At 45.3% G+C, this 19,739-nt stretch overlaps 1 protein-coding gene across 1 annotated transcript in view; it reads right to left on the reverse strand.

The window, feature by feature from the left end:
- The window catches only part of CEP120 (centrosomal protein 120), a 1,008,936-nt gene that overhangs the window by 560,736 nt on the left and 428,461 nt on the right, over positions 1-19,739 (reverse strand). The window contains exon 7 of the mRNA XM_069625584.1: positions 16,519-16,743. Coding sequence (XP_069481685.1) covers positions 16,519-16,743 — 225 coding nt within the window. The remainder of the gene's footprint in view (positions 1-16,518; positions 16,744-19,739) is intronic.

The raw sequence follows: 19,739 nt of genomic DNA on the forward strand, positions 1-19,739 counted from the left end.
GCACAATTTCCTATTTCTTCCCTTTCCCCCGATTCTCCATCTAAAGATACTGCTTTAAGATTCCCTACTAACTTTAACATTAATCAGAGGGAAAAGGATCCTATCCTTAACGCACCATTTTGCGATTACCCCAAGACAAATGAGTCATCGAAAAACATCAAGTTCGTAGAGCAACATGTGGAGGAGAGCAATGATGCATCTCATACTGTTCCACCATCTAGCCCTTACTCGTTTCCTGTTATAAGGATATTAGATCTGCTCGACAAAGGCAACGATTTCACACACATGGCGCTACGTGAGATGAAAGTAACATCGAATGAAATGCTGCACAAACTCAACCGCCTTGAAGGTTTTATTATGGCAAAAGATACCAATCCTTCAACCCTCTGTCACTGTGCTTCTATGGCCAACCATTTAAACAATATAAATGACAAACCCCTTTGTGAAGACAAACTCAGTTCTGTACTCCTAAGATAAGTGAGTAGAGACAGGTAGTGAAAGATGTGAACATTGGTTTACCGCCTCCTTGTCCCCGCTACGATCCCTGTAAGTTGGTTGAGTGATAGACCTCATTAACAAGACATTATGGATATTAAGTTAAATCTAACTGCAGGATTACGTCCTCCCTCACCTCATCAAATACCAGCAACACCAGACAGTCCTTCCGCTCTTGTAGAAATCATCGAAGAGACTGCTCGTGATGAGGGCAATGAGTTTATACCTAAAGACAAATCTTTGTTTATATCACACTAGCTAAAAAAATAAATACATCTAAAAGCCGTTAAATGTGCTGAAAAAAAGAAATTGAACCTGGAAAAAACTGAATTAATTCCACCGCAGCGAGGGTCCATTTGGATCAAGAAGCGAAGAAGGAGATGCCTCGCCTCCAGGATGACCACACTATTGATGTCGACCAACTATCTGAGGAGATTAGTGCCCTTCTCCCTACCTCCCCTCCCAAAAAAATAGGAAGGCCCCCCTTAATAGCTTGTCCAAAGGTGGGCATGCTAAGATTATTCGCACTCTGAATCTGAGAGCAAGACAATTTTTTTTAAAACCTTTATTTTTTGGTTTTGTAACATAATACAACTTCACACCCACATTAGGGTGGACTTAACTGTGCGCCGTGCCCCATTCCGCCCTCTCACCCCCGTTCCCTGCCCCTCTCCACCACATATTTCAGTATCTTCACAGGTATGTACTGCGCTGTTCCAGTTCTCTATTTCAGGAGAGTAAGGGTGCCAGGCCAAATTGTTTGTTGGAGCGTATCCTCTGGTTAATGGGTGCTTGCTGGGGAGGAAGGGGCGTCTTCAGCTTCCCTCATCAAGAATAGTATCACTGGGCCCCAGATATCTGGTGGACGGGCATGTAGGGGCAGTAGTTTAACGAAGTCTGTTTCTACATCTTGGCAGCAGAGGATGTCCTTGCGCCAAATAGAGACTGTAGGGAGGTATCAGCTGCTCCAGGTCATGGCAACTCTCCTGCGAGCGAGTGTTAACAATAAACCCGCCAGTTTCCTTATTGGTGCTGATAATAGCTTTGTCATTCCCAGTAGGGCCGCCATATGGACGGGCTGTATCTCTTCCCCCACAATTGCAGCTGTCGTCTCTAGGACTTGGTTCCAGAACGGGGTCAGTTTGGGGCAATCCCACGCGAGATGGACAAAATCGGCTGAGGGTGTCCCACATCTTTTGCGTTTTGAGGATGCTTCAGGATGGTGTTTGTTCGCTTTCGCCGGTGTGTAGTAGGTTTGGTGAAGGAAGTTAAAATGGATTAGTTTAAAGCGTGAATTGAGAGCTATTTTTTGCATTTGTCTCAGGATGTAGGTCCAGTCTTCGTCTGGGATGCTTATAAGTAGGGACTTTTCCCACCTGTCATTTGCAAGGGTGTTGGTAGGGGTTGTATCGGCGATGATGGCTCTGTAGATTTGCGATACCAGCCTACCCTCACCCGAGCAAGACAATCTTAAAGGGAAAGGACATTCATCAAGGCGCTCAGATAGGTATGCTGCAATATTACATCAATGAAGGCCTAGAAACCCAGAATAATTTGACAAACTACTTTCCCTCTACAGGCATGAAGTCCACCCACAAATCAGTGAATAGGGTGGAGAACCCAGAGTACCCCAAAGGGAAAGTGTCTCTTACCAATCCCTTAGGGGTGATCACTGTACAACCTGACGAATTGGGCGCAGGTGTTGGTCCTTCTTATGCTCAGGTCTGTAGCATTTCTTCTGGTATTCCCAAACTGCTTCACCCTTACCAAAAATGACTGTCATTAGCCGGCCAGGTAAATATAGAGGCCTCTCACCCAGAAGTGATGGACTCTTTGCCAACACCATCTAAAGTGCCTTTAGTCCCTGTGAATAGGCATGTAAATCTCGCAAACAGTGGTTCCTGATCATGGCACAGGGTTTACTACACCATGCAGAGCTCCACTTGGGCCCAATGTGAATGGTAATACAAGTGGACCTTTGCCGGACTCTTCGAATTATGCAAGTACGATTCAGTCCCTGAATATAGCGGTAGAGAGGGGTGCGCTTTCATCGCAATTACTGGCAAAGGAATTTAACTTAATTGAGGTGAAACAACCGTTGTTACAAGATGAGATGACTACATCTCGTGCCCTCCCTGTCTGTGTATCGAAATCGAACCCCTCTATTTTGCAAACCAATAATGGAGTATCGAATACCACCTTAGAGAAACATGTTGAAGGTGGAATTGTCTCATTTTACCCGCCGCCTCAGTTGCCTCAGTGTGACCCAACAAGTAAAGAATCAGTGTCTCCACCCCAAGAATTTAACATCATCGGATTAGAGGGGAATCCAGATATATTACGGGGTGAACGGATCAATAGAAAATATTTTTTTTATCCAATTGCACGTATTCCCTCACTGGGCATCCTCCCTACTGGGGACTTTGATCAGATCGCCCTTTCCAGATTGAACAATTATTGTATGTTATGTTATGTCTCCAATGCGAATGTATTAACATACATATGGGGATTTAGATATGATTTAATGAATCTGGGATTCTGCTTGCACACATTTAACTATGAATCTGCAGTTGATGAGTTCTTGTAGAGGTCACTAGTGAGGACTGAGGAGCTCTCCTCTCATGGAGCATTGGATGGTTCATCTCCAGAGCAAAATTGTATTTCACAGCTGTTAGCTATGACAGCAGGTAACCAAGATCTGGCCTGAGTTGAACCCTTAATGCATTCAATCGCCTCCTTCAAAAATATAAAAACCTCGATTTAGCAAGTAAGGAAATCGGGATTCAATATTGTTTCATGGAACTCTTGTGGACATCTGATGCTTCATGGGTGGTTGGCCTCCTTTAAGGAAGCTAATCTTGATATGATCCTTTTACAGGAAACAATGAGTATTAATGATATAACGCTAGAAGGTTTTAATACCTTATGTAGCTCTGCAACCAGGGGTGTAGCGGGGCGCCCGATGGGCGGGCTGATGATTGCAATCAGTAATAACATCAAATGCAAATCTGCTATTCTGTACGCTTCAGCAAAAGTGTTGGCAATTGAAATTGTTGTGCATGAAGATGACGAAGGCCCGTTAATTGTGTTAACATTGTATTGGAATCCTTTGAAACTATTATTAGATGACATGTTTGACGATTTAGACTTATGCTTGGAAAGTATCTTCACTCAGAGGCCCTCTTGCAATATTATTATTGCTGGTGATTTTAACTCATTGTGTGTAGTCAGCAATGAGGAAATATCCCATTAATTAAATCTAGGAAAGCGTGTAGCGCGTAGCCGGGGGTCGCACTGGATTGCTTATTTTGATGCTTGGGAAATAACATTTGTTAACAACTCTGAAATAGGCCAGCAACATACATGGAGTCGTGGGTCTGCCATTTCGACGATTGATTTTTATGCCATCTCTAATACATTGTTGCATTTAGTGGCACCGGTGCGGATTCACCCAATGACAATTGGCCATCATGCTCCCTTACAGTTACATTTGGCAAGGTCCCAGTACTGTTTTAATGTCAATCACCTGCTTCCCCTCAATGAAATTGCTCGTCCTAAGAGCTCGATTGGGTGGAACCCTGGATGATGTAAAATAATCTGAGAAAAGGTACGGAATGAATGTGCTATTGTCTTGGGGACACTTAGTCATCAGCCAGTGTATTTTTTTAAAAGAAAAAATCATGAGCGATATCGTTGCTCAAGCCATTCAATCTATTTGTGTCAAGCTTGTAGTAAATAGAACACCCTTACATGCGAATTATGATCCAGAATTCCAGCTATTAAAGCGTAGAAAAAATAAGGAACTTCGTAATCTCAAAAAACTAGTTAAGATTTCTCAGCAGTACATGTACCCAAAAAAATGCATTCTTCAACTGTATAAAAATAAAACAGATTCCTGCGAAATTGGAGTCTTAATAAGCTCAATTGAGATAATTTGCAAATTATGCAAATATGACAAATATATATGGTCCATCATACGCAATACAAATCTTTCCAATCCAACATCCAACTATAATATAATACCTGCACACACATGGGTTAACTATTTATCTGAGAAATTCTCGTGTCCCACATGCTTTAAATGCAACGAAATTACATTGGGGCCATTTGTGAAATGGGATTGTTTTAATTGGACTAGGGACATTACTTGGGCAATTAGTAAATTAAGTCAGTCCAAGGTGCCGTGCCCTGATGGAATCCTGCCATGTGTGTACAAAGCGGAACCGGCCATATGGGCTTCCATCCTTAAGATCAAGTATGATGTAACAGCAAAGATAGGGAATACTCCGGAACAATGGGGAACATCTATAATTGTTCCAATCTATAATAAAAGAAACGTTAAGGATCCCCAGAACTATATACAAATTTCATTAATTGACACATGTGCAAAGATTTTCTCGAGTGTAATCCTTCATGATTTGGAGAAATGTATAGCATGTAATAACATTTTCTCTAAATCACAGATAGGATTCAGGAAGGAGATGGGGACCCCTCTGAATGCAACCCTGATGTGCCATGTTATAGCTAATACCAAAAAGAAGATCTGTCTTCTGCCTTTGATTCTGTGGTGAGGGACCTGCTTGGCGCAAATTACTTCACTTGGGGATACCAGCTGGACTCGTATTTTGGTTGATGAGGCTGCACTTTTATACTGCGTATAAGGTAAAAATCTCTAGAGAAGGTACCACTACTGAGTCCATCAAAACTTTTATTGGACTCAAGCAAAGATGCAACCTTGCAGCGATTCTCTTCAACCTATATCTTTGTGATCTAGATGACCTATGGAGTGGGTTAGGGATGTACCCTGTTAAATTGGGCTCCCTTAAACTGCACTGGCTAGCTTTTGCCGACGACTTATTCATAATGGATGCTATACCAGCAGGGTTACAGGCTAAATTACACCTATTTGAAAAATATGCTTATGACCTGAATTTAGTTCCTAATGTTGGCAAAACTAGTATAGTGGTGCTCCATGCTGGGAGAAAATTGAAATCATGTAAATAGAAAAATCGGGGAAATCATGGTGCAACAACTAACTGAGATTTGTTACCTAGGTTACCAACTGAGTAGTAACTCATCTATTAATATATGGAAAGAAAGACTTCATCAGAAAGCGCGTCCTTTAGCTAGTCAAATGAAGCTGATCTTTGCAAAATATTGTAGATTTTCGCTTATACCGCTACAGGACTTTAACAATGAAAGCCAAGCAGCTTTAATTTATATTCTCGATATAGGTCCTTTTGAGCTAAATACTTATTTGGATTCCCTTCAAGGTTGGCTTCTTAAAGGAGCCATGCATTTAGCATTATCTATTCCCAACTGTGTAATTAGGCATGAGCTAAGTTTGATTTCACCATCATGTAGGGTTTTATGGCGTTTGTTATCTAAATACGCAAAGTTCCTAAACCCTCCAAGAAATTGTTTATATAGTGACTTTCAACTCTTAATGGAAGCAAAAACTGTCTACTCTATTAATACGTTTCAAAAACATATGCAGGAATCTTTGGACAGGCTCTCTGTAACTCAAAATGACCTTTGTTTCAGACCTGCCTTTGTCAAAAAGAAATTGTTTGAAAAGGATTGGATCTGCACATTAGATCAATTGAAGCAATATTCTACGTTCAAAGATTATGCTAAATTCACACGTAAGCGATTGCCATGTTGCCATCAAGTCTCAATTTTTCCTTGTTCTTCCATAAGGGGTCTTTTTAAGCGTTTTAAACTAAATCAATTTCGAACTAAGTAGAGATGTCGATATTAGGCAGATATGTCACCGTCTATGCAATTGATGAATTGCAGGTTTCCCCCATTGCAATGAATCCTGAAACCTTTGGTGCTTGAATGTCCCCATTTTAGAATACCTCGCACTTTGCTTTTTAAGAAATGTGTTAACCTGGATTATGCTGATTGCACTGTATTCTCATGGGATAGACTTATGAATGGTTCACACTACCCATTAATTTTGGCATTTGGTCACCTGTTAAGGGTTATAGAAAAAGATCTTGCACTCATTGAAAATTATGAGGCAATAAGAGATTGATAACATTTTAAACATTTTAATGTTGTACATGTAATATGTTGTCTTAACTAAAAAAAGTAATTGTTTGGTGGTGTTTTATCGATGTATCGTATGATGTAAACATCATTTGATTTTATCATATAGTATTTTTGTAACTGTTTTGAATTGGATGATCTTTTGTAAAGGTTTTATTAACCAAACACAAATAAAAAAAATATAAAAAAAAGAACGAAAAGAATGACCTCTCCAGGACGATGAGCCAGAATAAGGTTGCTGAGGTTGCCGAATGGAGGCGCTAAGGGACTTTCTCAACCACGCAAATCTGCGCAGTACTGTGCTTGCAGTCATGGATCTGCTGATGCTGTAAGAAGTATCGTGCCCTGCCTGGAGACACACTCCCCCCCTCCCCCCTCATCGCCTCCTTGCCATCCTTAATTATATTCAGCAAGCCTTCCCTTTCTTCGCCTCCTGGAATATGTTCAGCCGCCACTTTAATACAGTCCCACAGGGTATGGGTAAACCTGGCTAGGGTACAGGTGACATTCGTGGACTTTAGAGCCATACTCCCTGAGATAAACACCTTGCGGGCCCAAGCATCCACTTTCTTATCCTCTCTATCTGGGGGAATAGAGGGATAGGCTGACTGTCTGGAAGAAGTTGCAGCCTTGATCACTAGGCTCTCAGGTGTAGGGTGTTTCCGGCGATAATCTGGGTCAAAGCAAGATGGTCCATACTTTCTAGTAAAACTCCTATCAATAGCTGAACCAGCCTCAGGAGTCTCCCAGTTAGCTTCTACCATCATTTGTAGGGCCCTATGGAAGGGTAGAACTGGGTCTTTTTGCAGACCCTGAATCAGGATGTCTGTCATATCATCCTGCTCGAAGGTTGGTGAGGCCCTGCTCCAACCCATGAATTCACTCACCTTGTTCATAAGGTTCCTGTACCCTGAATCAGCATGTTCTGAAGGGTCAGGTTTTGTAAACTCCAACTCTGGTGATGTATCTAGACCACTGGCAGAGTGGAGGATGTCGCAGAGCTCCTTCAACCTTGACTCAGGGTCAATTAGTTCCTCAGGAACTTCTCTAGAGCCAAATCTGACTCCTAACGGACACACATCCCCCTCAGAGGCACTTTCCTTTTCAAAAATAGAGCACATTGACTTAAAAAAGTGAGACTTGGGGAGCCACCAGGGGGCGGCAAGATGTTCTAACACATCTCCGTCTGTCTCCTGCTCAAGGCGCGAATAAAGGGACCCGAGCCCCCCCCCCCCCCCCCCATTCCACCAGGAGTGAAGAGCAGACCCACACCTCGGCTTTTGGATAGCGTGGTGCACCAAATGACCCCAACTCAGTCTTCCTACACAGGGTATATCTGAGCCATTTCAGACAGGAGGGAGAGTGCGTCGCTCGACCAGCCACGTCGCTACACGGAAATCCACCAGGAGCCATGGAGCAGGAGGAGTTTGAGGCCTTGTTTGATCGTGCGCTGGGGTGCACTGCGGCAGAGCCTCTCGCCCCACCCAGCCCCTTTCCCCGCCGAGCAGAATATGAGACGAGAGAGGTTGAGTGCCCGGGGGCCGCGGAGCGAGCCCGGCATTCCACGCACCAATCACTGAAACGGTGCGCTGCCGGGAGGGCCGCGGGGAGGCAGCGGGGTGTGAAAGCCAGATAATCTGGCTAGAGTCTCAGGAATCCCCTCCATCCTCCCCCGAGAGTGCATCACATGTACCGGGGCCGGAGACGCCCAACAACACGCGGCAGCACCGGCGTGTGTTCATCGGCGCTCCTCCTCGTACGAGAGTTGCATGCCCCACCTGGAGTTCAGTACATCATCTGCCCGCCTGGGGGTGCCCTATCCTGCTCCCCCCCCCCTTCGAGAGAGAGAGTCCCTTACCACAGACAGTTCCAGCGTCCTTGGCTGGGGACACCACCAGTACCACCCAGGTCAGTCCCCTTGAGGGATCCGAGTCGACCTCAGCTTGTATCCCAGGGGAGGGCCTCTTCTCATTGTGCTTGGCATTCACCAAACCACACAGCGAATAGGATACCATTGGATGGACTGGGCCCAATCTCTGCAAAAGTTCCACTACTCACCCACTACAGCTCCGGAGATAGCCACCATAAACTCTACTACGCAACCGGATGTACTGGATGCCCAGTCAATGAACGAGAACATGACAGCCCTCCGAGAAGAAATGTGTGGCTTTCGGGCGGACATCAGCAAAAGGTTGGACACCCTAGACAAGAAAGGAGACTCTTAATGACCGAGTCCAAGCTTTGGAAGCTAACCAAACCTAGGTCGACCTCCTATAGACCCACATATATATGCGCCTATCAGAGCTGGAAAGGGAGGGAGGAGAAAACTGGATGACTTGGAAAACAGGGAGCGCCGGAGCAACCAGAGATTCCTTGGGATCCCGGAAAGAGAAGGTGAGACACAGGCAGACATTCGAAGGATCGTCAACTCTGTGATTAGTAAACGGTTTGACGAGAGCAACACCAACGATGGATAGGGCGCACAGAGCGGGGGCTCCCAACAGGGGCCCCAGGTCGATCCTGGTGAAATTCCATTATTACTCCAAAAAGAGTAAAATCCTGGACCTGGCAAGGAAAAAGGACCCATCGATTGGCAGGATGCAAATGTTTCAATATACCAAGACCTCTCGGCTCTTACTCTGGCCCGTCGACGCCTGTGCGGCCCGCTGACAAGATGGCTTCAGCCTAAAGGGATGAGATATAGATGGGGCCACCCATTCTCCCTCTCCTTTGAGTATGACGGGTACAAATACTCATTGGTCACGGAGGATGACCCATGAACTCCTGGGCAACCCCCTCCCAGGGGGCACCCAAGAGGGTAAAGGAGAGGAGCCTCTGCTGCCCAAAAATCCGGCCCCTTTACCGAAAGAAACCGGGTCCGCGGCCATAGAGAGTTCAGGAGGGTGGCCCCTTCTCCCCCCCCCCAAAGTACCTCCTAGGAATTATCACATCCTGCTCATCCACTGCAGCAGTTCAACGAGGATGGTTTTGCAGTGCTTTTCAAGGGCCTCAGAGTCCGAGGCTGACCCCAGTCCCTCGACCCAGGGAGACCCTGTCAACAGGGACATGCCCCTTATCCTTTATCTTCACCGGATGGAGGGAAAGGGGGTCCAAACATCTAATGCTATGCTTTGAAGAGCGGGGGAAGGGGGGGGTATCAAACGTTGGTTGTGTTCTTTGCTTATCCGCCCGATGGGGGTAGGCGCTGGTGGCCTGGTCAGACGGCATCTTCGATGTTGCAGGCAGTCCAGGTGCTAAGGGGATCAGGGGGGGCTGTTGGGGCTTTGCCTTTTGTTGTTTATGGGTTATAGTTACTGGAAGTTACGGAGTTGGGAACTACTTTCATTTGAGTCTATTTGCCTGGAAAGCAATCACATTATACTGGGTCAGCATGGGGGCACGGAACACGCGTGCTCCCCTAGAGGGATTCTGAGAAAATGGTGTTCCCCTAATGGCTGACGGACAGCTACCTCTGACCTTGCGTTCGCCGAATGTCCGGGGTTTCAACTCCCCACATAAAAGGTCCCTGGTGGTCAGAGAATGTAAAAGGTTGAAACTTTCAAGAAATTCATTGGGCAAGGGGTAGGGAAATGGCGCACAGTGCCAAGGTTATACAGGAGGTCTTGCATGCATCGTGCCAGGCCAAGAAAAGGGGAGTAGCGATAGTTGTGCCCTCTAATGGCCACTTTGTTCCAGGAGCCCAGCGAAAGGACCTTGAAGGTCGCTATGTGAGGGTTAAGGGGGAAATCCGGGGCACCAAGATCCTGTTGGTGTCGATCTATGCCCCAAACGAAGGCCAAGACTGGTTCTGGGAGAAGACTAAAAAATGTATGACTTTCACAGAGTGGGTTCTCCTGGTGGGTGGGGCCTTTAATATGTTTCTTCATCCTGAGCAATAATGAAAGTCCGAGCACCCATACACAGACAAATACAGAGAAGGATTGCTGCCTCCTTTCACAGTACAAACGATACTCTAGACCTGTCGGACTCCACTCAAGGCAGGGTTGTGATCCGCGGTTTACTTTTTTCTCTAGCGCTCACTCTTAGTTTTCCAGGATCAACTATGTACTTAGTTGACAATTCACTTTGTGGGAGGATATCCGGTTTTGGGGTAGAGTCGATCCCATGGTCCGATCACGACCTAGTTAAGAGTCCGAATAGGGATGCCTCCAAGCTCATCTGGGGGCTCAAGGTGGTCATGTAACGACCTATTGCGCGACAAGGAACTGTCCCAGGACCTGCTAGTAGACATAAAAGATTACTTTACAAATAATAACAATGGGAAGGTGGGGGAGGCCGTGGTCTGGGACGCCTTTAACGTCATGATTAGAGGGGTTCTCATTAGCACGGGGCAAGAAGGAAGCGGGAAAGAGGAAGGGAAGAGAAGTTCCTCAGGGACAGAATAGAGGCCATCCAGCCGGGGGGCAAACAGGTCTCAGATGTTCCCGGGCAAATGGGCAGAGCTCCGTCAGCTCAAGGCACAACTGGCTGCGCTATTGGTAGGACATAAGAGAAAGCTAGTCTTCTAAAGCAGAGATATATGGAGAAGGGGGAAAAGGCTGATAAGATCCTTGCCTGGAAATTACGGGAACTCAGAAATAGAAGGAGTCCACTCATTGCAGCCACCGGGAGCGGGTAAATGTCAAGACGACCCGGGGATAGCGGATCATTTCTGTCTATATTATGAACGCCTCTGTACTTCGGAATACTTGTGTGATGGTTCTGAAGCTGACAAGTTCTTGGATTTCCCTCCCAATCGCCCTGGCTCCCCCCTTAAAAAGCAAGCCCCCTGGAAAACTATTACAGCCGAGGAGATTATGGACACAAGCTCTATGAAGGGAGGGACCACTCCGGGTGACGACAGCTTCACGGCATCCTTTTATAAGACTTAATCGATCTACCCTCACTCCTTTCCTGGCCAAGTTATTCAATACCACCCTTCACTCTGGTGCCCTCCCCTAATCCATGCGGTCAGCTCTCAGTGGCGATTCCAAAAGAGGGGAAAGACCCAACCCAATGCCTATCCTACCGCCCCATTTCTCTACGTAATACGGACGTGAAGATTTTGGCGAAGCTCCTCGCTAATAGGCTGGCCCAACACCTTCCAGCACTGGTCCACGGAGACCAGGTTGGATTCATCCCGGGCAGGCAAGGCTCAGACAATATCAGAAAGACCCTAGATCTCGTGCACAAAGTCTCAAGTAATGACATTGAAGCCTACCTCCTCCCAATAGACTCGAAAAAAGGCCTTTGACCGAGTCGAATGGCCATACATGGGCAAGGTCTTGTAAAGGATGGGCCTGGACGAAAAATTCTGTGTGTGGAACGCCTCTCTGTACAACGGCCCCTCCGCTAGGGTAGCTGTGAATGGTACCATTTCAGCCCAGCTCCATCTCTCCAGGGGGGACCGGGAGGGCTGCCCCATTTACCCCCTCCTATATGCTCTTGCTATGGAGCCTCTAGCCATAGCGATAAAACACCAGGAGATCACAGGGATCAAGGTTGGGGATCTGGAATATAAAGTTTTGCTATTTGCTGACGAAATCTTGGCCTACCAACCCAAACATGTCACTCCCGAACCTCCTTGACCGGACACACCTTTGGCATTTTCTCAGGGCTGAAGATAAACCCAACAAAATCTTGTATAACGCCAATGGGGATGGGCCTTGGTGACATCGAGGGGAGAGATTCAGCATGGGGTATGGGAATCCTGGGGAACCTCCTTCCGAGAGATTTGGGTTCCCTATTTGAGCTGAACATTCCCCCGATCCTCTCCATGATAAAATCAGACCTCTCTAGATGGGCTACCCTGACCCCGTCGTGGTTCGGTCGCATGGTATCTGTTAAAATGAATATTCTTCCCTGCCTCCTTTACCGCTTTATGTCCCTCCCCACCATATCCCGGAGGCTTTCTTCAGGTCCCTACACTCCATGATCCAGAGGTTTATATGGAATGGCAAGAAGCAAGGGTAAAACACGCAACTTTGACGCTCCCAAGGTCCTTTGGGGGTTTTGGTCTCCCGGATTTTCGCCAGTATTACAAGGAGCCACACCTTTGGGTAATGCTTGAACATATGAAAGATGAGATGCGCACTTATTGGTCCTATATTGAAGATACCCACACACACCCTAGGAAAGTCAGATCTTCTATGGGCCCTGCTTAAGAATCTCTCCCGATGCTCTCGGTTTTATGGGTGTTGTGGAAACGTAACAAAGAGAACCTGGCCCTTTCTTCCTGGCCCGACCCCTGTCCTCTATATGGGGTCCTCCACTTGATCTGTGCAATAAGGGCTTACGGAACACGCAACATTGGTCAGACATGGGTCTAGAAAGGCCAGCCCAATTCTTCCAGCAGAACTCCTTCATGGACTATGAAAAACTAGCGAAAACCATGGAGGATTCCCCAATGTCAAAATTTGACTTTCTTCATGTTAAAGGCATTTTAACAAGCCCCCAATGGAACAAGGACCTTGCTCGCCCCCTCAAGCCCTTTGAGAAGGTTATTGTCTTAGAGCAAAGGATCTCTATCCAGGATGTACAGGGTTCTGATCATGGCCCATCTACAAGGCAGACAAGGGTTTAAGCAATTCTGGGAGGAAAAACCTTGGATGGTGGATGAAGAATCGACCTGGGCTAAGCCATATGGAGCTCTCTTCGAAGGCACCCTGTACACCTCTGATATGGAGCATAACTTCAAGATCTTTCATGCATAGCATCTCCCCCCAGATAGGTTATCGAAAATGTTTGCTTGAGTATACCCCCTGCGCCCCAGGGAGTTTGGTCAACGAGGCACATGGCATCATATGTGGTGGGAGTGCCCTTCAGTCCAGATGTATTGGTCGGAACTATTGAGCTGGACCAAAGACATAATGGGCATCTCCCTGACTTTGCATCCCCTCGAGCTTCTCTTTGGTGTCCGCCTCCCCCGAAACGGACACGAGTGGCCTCCCCAAGGCAATCCAGGGCATGCTGAGAGCTGGGAGACTTGCCCTCGCCCAGAATTGGAAGAATAAAATTAGCGCCATCAAAGGCCGATTGGCTATCTAAACTCTGGGCAATCTTTACATACGAGAAACTAGCAGCATTGGCCCAGGATACAATGGAGGCTTTCCTACTGGACTGGACAATGGTGCTGCTACATGAAGACTGCAGTGCTCTGAGGTATTGATTCCTTCACCCCTGTGGAGCCCCCACATCTTGGTTGGGTCCGCAACACTATCTCTGCCACCACCCTCATCTGTTCTTCTCGAACCCAATGTGTCAGACTATATTAAACCTACAATCCCTTTTTACTTTGTTCGCTTTGCTCAAATCCATTGTTTGATCTCTGTAGTTCTCATGCAGTGGGTAGGAGAGGGAGGAGGGAGTTGGGCTCCGTCAGATGTTCTATACGTTGATTGCAATACCAAGCAACCAATCTGTTGTCTTGTCTTATGCAAAATGTTAAATAAAAAGCTAAATGGTAAAAAAATAAACAAAAGTCAGACCTGTGTAGATTCTTTACTGTACCAGAATTTGCCCTGAGGGATTTTAAGGAACCGTCAAAGGCATTGACGGTTTCTTTGATGGAGATGCCTTGGACTTCGGCGTCGAATCGATCGGCGCCAATGGCGGCGATGAAGACATCGATAAAATGTTGATTCCTGGGTCGAAGCTTTCTACTTTTTGGTGTTGGGTCGAGAATGTCGAGACGCTGACTTACTACTTGCCAAAGTAGTTCTTGACCTGCCTGCGTCATCCAAGGGAGCGACCGGGGTCCGACACTTGCAAGGCTCTTTTGAGGGGGTTGGGGTCGCATTCTCAAAGATTTATATCATTTCCACCCTGAAAGCATTCCACTTGCTGGGGAATCCGACCTAGTCGGGCATCGTATCACCTCAATGGCGGTGTCTGATGACAAAGAGCGAGACTTGTGTCGTCTCTTAATTCGGCTTCTTAGAAGCAGTCGAAGAATGTCTCGACTGAGACCTCTTTGGATGTTTGTGCCGAGTGGAGTCTCTGGACTCCTTGTTTTTTTGCATTTCTTCGAAGAGCCCTTTGAAGCTTCCCACCCCAATGCCAATTTACCTTTTCATTTGCAAAGAGCTTTTACACCAGACATAGACTGACAGGAGCCGCAGTCGTCGATTCCATGGTCTTTACCCAAAAACCAAAACCAAACCCAGTGAGGATCTGTGATGGACATTTTTGCCCCACAGTCATGACACTTTTTGAAACCCGATTTAGGGATCGAATGAGTAGATGAAGAGGACATTTTTTCTCTAGGAAAAAATGAAGTGGGCCGTTGTCTAGAAGCGAAACTCGGAAAACCTGAACTGAAGCCAATGGGCGAGGCAAAATCTATTTATACTACTGGTGACATCGACACACCACAGCGGTCCTCGGGGACATCAACACCACAACCTCTTGCACAACGCCCTCTGCCGGAAACAAAAATTCCAAAGCTGGCAAGATAAGACTTTCATAGATGAGGAATACATGGGAGGACACAATCCATTCGAAATAGGCGTTTATATTAGTGGAGCCTGATAAAACAATTGTTCAACAAGTCTTTCACAAATTTGAAAACTATGCTAACCAGATTGCCTGGTTAATCATATAAAATTGTTTTTACTTTGGTTATTATATTCAGTTCCGCCCAAGGAAAACCAGTTCTATGATACATCACAAGCATTTGCAGCATGGCTATCTCTAGTATGTAGAATATCTTTAGAGCAGCACCTAGGCAAAGTACTTCAATATGTAGCAGGAGCAGGAACATTCACCAAACAGGAATGGCAGAAGGCTGGTTTGTCTGGCCTAGTAAACCACCTCCAGTCCATTATGAACACAAAGATCACTTTTGTGGCATGGACAATTGAGTATTCTAGAACTGAGGCATCCAGCAAACATGGGGGGAGGGGGAGCATTAATGTCTATGTAGCATCCATGGAAGGGGAGCATAGATGTTCCTACCTCAAAAGTGAAATCAATGGTAGCATGCTCATTAGAAGTACTCAGAAAAGGGCCCCATATTTACTCAGAAAGTGATCTTGTATTCTGTAGTGTTCACATTTGTTTCGTAGGATAATATACATGAATTCAGCTCCCTATTTATTGCTTTTGGGAGGCCTGTTTGTCAATTCAGGATGCAAACAGAAGCTGCCCTTGGCATTCAGAGCCAGTCCTGCCGCAGAGGGAGGGGGAAGGTGGCAGTCAGGAGGGCTCCAAATTCCTGTCCATTCTCATAGTGCCAGCCTGCTTGCCTAAAGTACCACTGACAATAACACCATACCTTTCTCACATACCGGTGGCCAGTCTCTTTTCTTGAAGAAAATGTACATTATCCAGCATGCACTGAGAGAGGCAACCTTATCAGCCGAACAAAAATGTCCGAGTGACCTGCTGTTACCAGCAGTACAGGGAAAAGAAATCACTCAGTGGCCCGGGAACAGCCATCAGGAGCACAGCAGAGGAGAGACATAGACCAAAGCAAAAGCAGTGGAGGACCTCAACGCACAGTATGCAGTTTCCATAAAACACCAGGCAGCATGCATATAACACTAGTTTCGTAGGCACATGCTTCCACAACCCCCCCCGAACCCCTACACCTATTAATCTTACGCTATTCGAAACACACATAACATTTCGGAATGTGCTTCCATACTACAACACACCACTCCCCACCCCAAAAGAAAAAATTGGAAGCGTGTAGTTGTGCTGCAGGCAAAATTAAATCCAGCAGCAGAATGGAAAAAGCATTCAGGGAAAGCGCATCACAGTGCCGATTCACACCTTCCAAAGTCCTCATGATTACAAACCATTTTGCTTTGATGCAGAGTCACTCACAATATCGTTGGTTCCTGAATGAGTAACTAATTGTAAAAGAAATCAACAAAGATTGAACAGGGAACTATTTTGTGTTCCTTTTCTCATCTGTACGGATAGCAGAGAAACTTTACTGTTAATAAAACAATGTTTGCACTATACCTTGAGTGGATTGCCTTTTTGTAGGGTTATGGATACACCTACAGTGGGGGACATTTCCAGAGGCATTGGAGGCAACTTCTGTTTGGAACGGTTTGGAGGAATAAGGATGAAAGCCCCTTCAACAATAACGGGGTGTTGCTCTATCTCATTGCTTCCTTTCTTCAGCAAGCCAGTCAATGAGATTTCTGTACTTCCAAGTGATTGTTCTCCACAGCAAAGATGAATCTGGTCCAGGGGAAACAGAGAAACTAAGTATAATGCAAGTTGGAGTCGGATAATGAGATGGATAAAATTAGCAATCAGTGGGCTTCCTACACTACAATTTTCAACTTTCCATTAACAATTCTAAGAGGTACAGATGGTCACACACTGCATGTAGCGCTGGACTTATCCTTTATTAAAAGGTCATACATTTGTCCACCATTAAGGTATCCAGCTAAGACATGGATGAACAGTGTCAAGAACCTGAAACCACTGACTAATGTATGATTATCTTAGCTAGTAAATTACAACACTGAATAAAAAAAGTAAATCATTTGACGCATTGTCAATTTTTCCAGGTAAGCACTCTGTGGAAAGGATTTGGGAAGGCTCCCAGATTAAAAATAGTTGCTTCCACAAGCGGAACATTTTCATGGCTTACTAAATATGAAAGTTGCTATTCTCCTGGCACAAAATATCAATATACACATGTCCACGTTTTAAAAATTCAGGTAAATAGTAATGCACACAATGCAAACCAAGACCAAGGAAAATTAAGTTAAAAAGTAATTTTTCGGAATTTCTATTAAACTAGAAAGATCAAAATGGCTGTCAAATTCAATCTTGCCAGGCTCGTGAGAAGCCCCTAGAAAATTACGGAATGATGGTGCCAACAGAAAGAGTCAGCACAAGTACTCCAGAATCCTATTAAAACCTTGTTTAAGACACTGAAATTGAAGGGAAAAAAAAAACGTCTAAAGGCACCACATCCCGACTTTCTGCCCAACACAGCCCACAATTAAAAAAAAAAAATCTCATGTTTGTGAAGTATGAACATTCAAAATCTATGTCACATTGCGAGTGCACCATTTGGACATCAGAAATAATTAGCATTAGGGTAGCCATTTTGAATGATTCCTTAGAAATTAACCAGTCAAAAGGGGAAGAGTTCCAACATGGGTCCCTTTTCTACTACAAGCAAGTAATGCCTACATGCTTCAGTAGCTGCATATGGCCAGTTTCTGCATTTTTAGCTCAAGCAACAGAGGCACTGTACGTTTGTGTGCAGGAAAGGAGGGCGAGAGGAAAAGGGAGCCTGAACACCTGTCAAATGGACCGGAGATTCCACTAAGATAGCTCAGTGAAAGAAGCATTCACTTCAGTCATGTGTTCAGCCTGCAGGACAGATGTTGTAATCCAAACAAGGTCTACTACTCACCAATTCATCAACCCAGCTCTTCACCTGTCCAGGGTCCGAATTTTGAATAGGAACACTTATTACATTATCTATCATTAAGAGGAATCTGGCATGGAGTCCCAACAAAGGCACGATTATCGTAATTATGATGATAATGAGAATAGTAATAATGGTCACTGAGCTTAGTGGCGTTAATAAGTATATGTGATGCATGTCAGTCAAATTTGGTTCTTGAGCTCAATTGAGGTGACAGATTAAGAACATTTGCGGTCTTTTTGCATTTTCTTCAATGACCAGTATCAGATTTGTCCTGCACAGAGAGAGACCAATCATTCCTTGGTTTATTAAGTTAGTTAACGCTAGTGGCAGGGCCAGATAGGGTAGTTTGCACAGGGGGCATTTTCTTTCGACCATCTGAGCTGATCTTACCCAAACTGATCTGTGCATCAGATTTACGAGTCAGTCGGGAAGCATGACTGATCCATATGCCAGGGTGTGGCAGCCTCAAGAACTCGGACGTGTGCTATTGCGATTTCCTCTGGTGCCCTCAAATCAGTTAAGACAAATTATGCCAATTTGGGAGGCTCGCTGCAACAAGGTCTGTGGGTTGAGGCAAGTCCCTTGGGTCAATTGGAAAATTAACTTTTAAAGCAAAATGTAATTTCTGAAGAAATCAAATTGTAACCCATCTATTTGGTTTTCCTATTTAAGTGTTATTCTTGACAGTTCTGATAAAGCACTCTTGAAACCCCCACCAGATTATTTGACAAATGTATTGAAAGCACTTACATTCATACACCACACTAAATGGGTAGGGAATTGGCATCGTTATTGACCCGTGTGTCGCCCTCATATGAGCATTTATTTTAACTATGCAACAGTCGTATTTACCCTGTAGGTCTCAACGGTTGTTACAAGTGGGGATAAATTGTTGCTCAGAATGGACAGCAAGGAGGACTGTAGGAGTGCCAGAAAATGATTGCTTGAATGGACACATTATTATTATTATTAATATTGTCTAGTCATGTTTTTACCTGAATCCAATATATCGGTGCAACCACAGCTCTAACGCTTGACGCACATGTGACTTTAGTGAGGTCTTCGACAGTTTCACTTAGAGCTGTCCCGTTTCCCTGTTGTCTTTGCAAGGGAATGCTAGTAACTTGACTCATCTGCGCTTCAATCTTACCCTTCCTATAAATGTATTCCTTATCACCATTTCCTATCTTCACAATGGGACTTGGTCAGCCTAACCGGTCATCCACCCCCAGGTGTGTGCAACCCGGTCTCCTTCTCTTTGGTCGGATAGATAGTTGGGATGAGGGCGGGGGATAGATAAGATGCTCAGAAAGGTATAAGAGGGAAAAACGTGGAGGAGCTGAGAGTACAATTGAACCTAGTTTATTATGGGAGCCTACTATATTCTATGGGATGCAGCAGCAAAAAAAAAGATCGCGGGAGGGAGGCGTTTTTCGCGCTAGGTGGTATGTCTGGAATATACTCCCTGCATGCCGAGCCTGGGCATGTTGAGGCCTTGCCCAAGAAAAGACAGAGGGCAAGGCCTTTCTACTTACTTTCCTAGGCCCTCCCCACAACATACGCTAGGGGATACATGTCCGAAATCCGATTTTACCACGTTTGCAAACCCTCCCTGAAAAACGAGTAAAACTACCTCAAATTCTTTGGGTTCCTCATTTATGCTATAGTAATCAATTTATTTTTTATATTCTTGAAGAAAACCCTAGGATTGTGCTTCTGGGAAGAGTTATTTTAGGGTATTTATTGAGCACGGAGCTAGCTTGTGGAAGCAACTGAGTGCTTT

Source organism: Ambystoma mexicanum, chromosome 6p, assembly GCF_040938575.1.
Source record: "Ambystoma mexicanum isolate Mex_15411 chromosome 6p, UKY_AmexF1_1, whole genome shotgun sequence".
Classification (NCBI taxonomy): Eukaryota; Metazoa; Chordata; class Amphibia; order Caudata; family Ambystomatidae; genus Ambystoma; species Ambystoma mexicanum.